General features: G+C 58.3%; 1 protein-coding gene across 1 annotated transcript; it reads right to left on the reverse strand.

Annotated features, from left to right (window-relative positions):
- Positions 1–345: 345 nt before the first annotated feature.
- GTPBP3 (GTP binding protein 3, mitochondrial) lies at positions 346–3,920 on the reverse strand. The gene is made up of 9 exons (XM_019737040.3): positions 3,764–3,920; positions 3,207–3,454; positions 3,018–3,104; positions 2,728–2,930; positions 2,491–2,563; positions 2,255–2,398; positions 1,905–2,070; positions 1,336–1,614; positions 346–1,163 (listed from the first exon to the last, which is right to left on the reverse strand). Exons 1-9 carry the CDS (start codon positions 3,814–3,816, stop codon positions 938–940), a joined length of 1,479 nt encoding a protein of 492 aa, XP_019592599.3. The 5' UTR covers positions 3,817–3,920; the 3' UTR covers positions 346–937.
- Between the last annotated feature and the right edge of the window lie 496 nt (positions 3,921–4,416).

A 4,416-nucleotide genomic window follows, 5' to 3' on the forward strand; every position in this document is an offset into this window, starting at 1 on the left:
GGAAGGAGCTGTGCCTCTAACAAAGACAGGGGTGATGGCTGCTTGTTCCCGTCCATATCCCCAGCACCCTGCACTTGGCCTGTTGCACAGAAGGCTCACAGTGAACTCAAATTAAACAGACCTGTGTGCAAATCCCAAAGCTAGGGACCTTTATCAACCAACTACTACTCTGAACCTGTTTCCTCATCTGTAGAACTGTAACAAAATGCCCACCACGTTGTGCTGTTATGAAAATCCAGTAAAATGACGTGTACAATTCTAGCCCATAGAGGGTGCTTAATAAATATTCACTGAGTGAATGAGTGTATCAATGAAGACTAAGTATGGAAACAGAGTAGGGCTCCATGATTTTGCAAGTCACTTTTAAGATATAAGAGGCAAAGTTTTGAGATTAACACTGAAAAAGCAATGAGCAATAAACACACAATGTATATAGAAAATACAAGACAAAACATTATTTTACAGGTACATCCACAAGTATGCAAACACTCTGAGAAAGTTATAGAAGGACACACATTAAACCATGACCCTAGTGGTGGGTGGGGGGGGGAGGGAGATTTCTACGTTTAAATATTTCTGGATCACCTGAGTTTTTTATATTCCTTTGGAATTTGCAAAATAAATGAAAAACTATTAAACAAAGACCCCTGCGACCCTCCTACCTCCCTCCCATCCCTCCATTGTTACTCCCCCAGTATAAGGCGCCCAAAGGGATCTCTGTTCAGCCCCACTCCAGGGCCTGAACTTCCAGCAAGTCCCTGCAAGGCAATCTGTCCAGCTAGAGCTTGGTCACCACCAGCAGCAGGGAGTTCACTCACTGTTTTGGGGTCAAGTTCTTCCCAGAGAAGGTAAGAATCTCATTTGGCCTAAGCTGCTCCCAGAAGCCTCCAGGCTTCTGGGCATCCACCCAGCCTGATCTGAGCTTTAGCAGTCCCCCTCACTTGCCCACACAGAAGTCCCGGAAAATAATGTCCAGGATCTCCTCGGTGCCCCCTCCACTGGTGAGGTGGGCCAGGTGCCCCCGGGCAACCCGCAGGGCCTCAGCTGCCAGGGATACATCTTTAGCTTGCTTGTAATGGCCGAGGGCATCCAGGCAGCCCTGGAGGTGATGCTGGTGCCTTGCCCGCGTCAGAAGTGGTGGGCCTGTGGACGGATCTCCACACCTGGAAATGATAAAAGAACATGGTCTCTCTTAACCTTTACAACCACCACTCAGAGGATGATCATACCCATTCTGCAGATATAGAAACTGAGCCTGTGGGCAAGTATGTGCCCAGAGCCAGTGACTCAGCCCTCACTTGAACCTGGGTAGAGGGAGGTTGTGGGGTGGCTCACACTGCAGCCAGCTCCTTCCGCAGCGCCTCCAGGAGGTCGACCAGCCCTTCCCCCGTCAAGCAGGACAGCAGCAGGTGAGGGGGCAGGTCAGGACTTGGGTCTGGGCCCCCAGGGGGCAGAAGGTCTGACTTGTTTAGCACCAACAGGAGACGTTGGCTGTTTCCATCGGGGCTCCGGCCTGCCGCGGGGTTGACAACCACGTCCAGGAAGTTGCAGCTGGACGGAGAGGCTAGGTCAGAGGCGTCCAGCACCGCAAGGATGAGGTCAGCCTGCTCCAGCCTGGGGGAGCAGGGAGAACCACCTGAGCAGTGACCCCAAAGTACAGCAATTAAGGGCACTGGGCAGAATGGAGAGAGAGCAGGCCAAGCAGAGCGCTGGGGGCAGAGCATGAAAGGTGAGGCAGAACATGTGGGCAGAGGCCAAAATCTAAGGGCTGCCCTACCCAAATCACAGAGTCCCCACTCAATCTTCTGATTCAGAAAGAAAGAAAAACACATGCAACAGGGAGAAAGGGAGAGGAAGGCCCCACTCATTTCCTCCTCCCACCACCCACCCACTTCTCCACCCACCTCTCGCGGGCACGCCGCACACCCTCCTGCTCCACTGGCCCCATGCCCTCCCGCAACCCTGCCGTGTCGCTCAGGAGTGCCGGGAACCCGGCCAGGTCCACAGGGGTCTCCAACACATCTCGGGTGGTCCCCGGCTCTGGGGACACGATGGACACAGGCTTCCGACCTGAAAAGGGGGAGAGGGTCAGAGAAAGGGGAGGAGGTCAGTAAAGGGGAGGGAGCACCTCCCCCAAGCTCATGCCCCTGGCTGAACAGAGCTTTCTAACTCCCTAACCCCTTCCCTACATCTGAATAGCTCATTTTTACCGGGCCCCTGCTCCGGCCCCACCCCCTGCCCACCTCCCACGCACTGAGCAGGTTCACTAGGCTGCTCTTGCCGGCGTTGGGGGGTCCCGCGACCACCACGTGAGCCCCTGAGCGAAGCCTCTGCCCGCGCCTGGCATCTCGAAGATGTGCGCCCAGTGCCACCTCCAGCTCCCGCACTTGGCTGTCAGCTGTGGATGGAGGAAAGCAGAGGGGAGGGAGTGAGGGGTCTCCTGGGGGCTGAGATGCCAGATGTCCCCACCCCCACCCCAGGTGGACCCACCTCGTTCCAGAACGCCCTCCTCCAGGTTGTCATCCTCCCCAAAGTCAATATAGGCCTCCACATGGGCCAGAGCCTAGGGGAGGGGTGGTAGGTACTGTGATCACCCAGGAACCCAGCCCCCCAATTTGCCCAGGTCCAGCCCGACCTACGGGTCTGATTGGAGGCTCACAGACCAGCTTTCACACAGGGGATGGACAGGTGGGGTCTCAGACAGAGACTGTGCAAATGGAGACTTGCCTTAGTGAGGGTGTCCGCCCAGCCCTGGCAGAGGTGACCCAGTTCCCCGTCCAGCTGCCTCAGGGCCTGCCGCCGCTGTGCCTCAGTTTCGGCATGGATCAGATCTGCCAGCCCCTCCACTTCAGTCAGGCTCAGCTTCCCGTGGGCGAAGGCCCGCCTGGTGAACTCGCCTGCCTCCGCTGGCCGCAGCCCTGGCACCCTGCCTGGGAGACGGTCCCAAGTACTGAGCACCTGGCCCCCACGCAGGCCCCAGGTAGAGCCAGACCTCTAACTCAAGGCTGCAGACTCACCCAGGGCCTGCAGGACGCCACTCACCACCGCCGGGCCTCCATGCACGTGGAACTCCGCGCAGTCCTCACCCGTGAAACTCTGGGGACCTGGTGTGGCAAGGAGTCAAGAGGGCATAGTCTGGGCAAACGCTTGGGAGGGTCAACTGAGTCATGGGAGCTACAGGAAGTTCAGGATCTAGAGCCCCTCACCTGGGAACCATAGCACTAGCGCGCGGTCCAACGGCTCCCCGGAGCGGGGGTCGCTGAGCAGGCGCAGGCAGGCCCTGCGAGCCTGGGGCAAGTCCCGGGGCGCCGTGAGGGTTCGGAGGGCGTGGCCGCTGGCGGGGCCGCTGGTCCGAATCACAGCGATGCCGCAGCGGCCTTGACCGGAACTCAGCGCGAAAATGGTGGCCCCGGATCCGGGGACCGGGGTGCCGCTGCCCTGGCGCGTGCACGGTCTGGGACAGGAGAGGAGAGTCAGTGCGTCTGGGAGGCTCTGCTGCAGAGTGGCAGGTGGATAGAGGGTTCGATGGTCGAGAAATGACCCCAACTGGAGGCTCTGAGGCCAGAAGGTGACTGGATTGAGGACTGAGGCCAGATAACCTATATGTGGGTTCTGTGTGTGGGGGGGGGATGAAGAGATTGGGGCTTGGAAGAACTAGAAAGGTGGCCCTGCCGCAGGGAACTGGGCCCCCAGGTCCCAGAGAGAGGATTTGGGGCCCAAGGAGCGCCCCACGCTGTCACAGCCCTTTCCCGGGTCACCCCACCTGAGAGGCCCACGAGCCGCCCGGGCTACCAGGGTCAAGAGCCCCCGCCACATGGGTTCCCGGCCAGCCGCTCGCCCGCGCACCCTTCCTGGGAGGCTTCAAGTCCAGGCAGGAGGCCCCGCCTACTCCGCAGCGTGACTGGCAAAGTGCTCAACGATTCTCGACTACCATTGGGGCCCCAAAAGACGTACCGCCCACCCACTGAAGATCTTCGTTTCTATTGGCTGTGTCCAGGGAGAGGCAGGGGGCTGCACGCGGGGAAGTCCCGAAATAGCGTTCCCCCTGGCAACCTGAGACCGAATTTTTAGGATCCTAGAGCTGTCGGGATCCGAGATACGGGAAACGAAGAGCTGAAGGAATACAGGCACTGGGCGGTGGAAATTACAGTGAGGGGAGAGTTCACTGATCTAGTCATCCGTAGCCTTACGCGAAGCAAAAGCATCTCAGGGGCTCAGAGGGATGAGTTCCGGAGAACCCACACAATGGCGCTGGGAAAATCTTGTCCAAACTTCTGGGAAGATGCCTTCTTGTTTTCCCGGAACAGTCCAGGTTTTCGCCCCTCACCAGCTTTCCCTTCCGCCGTTTCCTCGGCCTCGAATACCCTTCCTCACTTGACAAACTCATCCTCAGGGCTTAGCTCAAGGTTCCCTCCG

Source organism: Rhinolophus sinicus, chromosome 15 (genome assembly GCF_057876585.1).
Source record: "Rhinolophus sinicus isolate RSI-liver-muscle chromosome 15, RSI-T2T, whole genome shotgun sequence".
Taxonomy (NCBI): domain Eukaryota; kingdom Metazoa; phylum Chordata; class Mammalia; order Chiroptera; family Rhinolophidae; genus Rhinolophus; species Rhinolophus sinicus.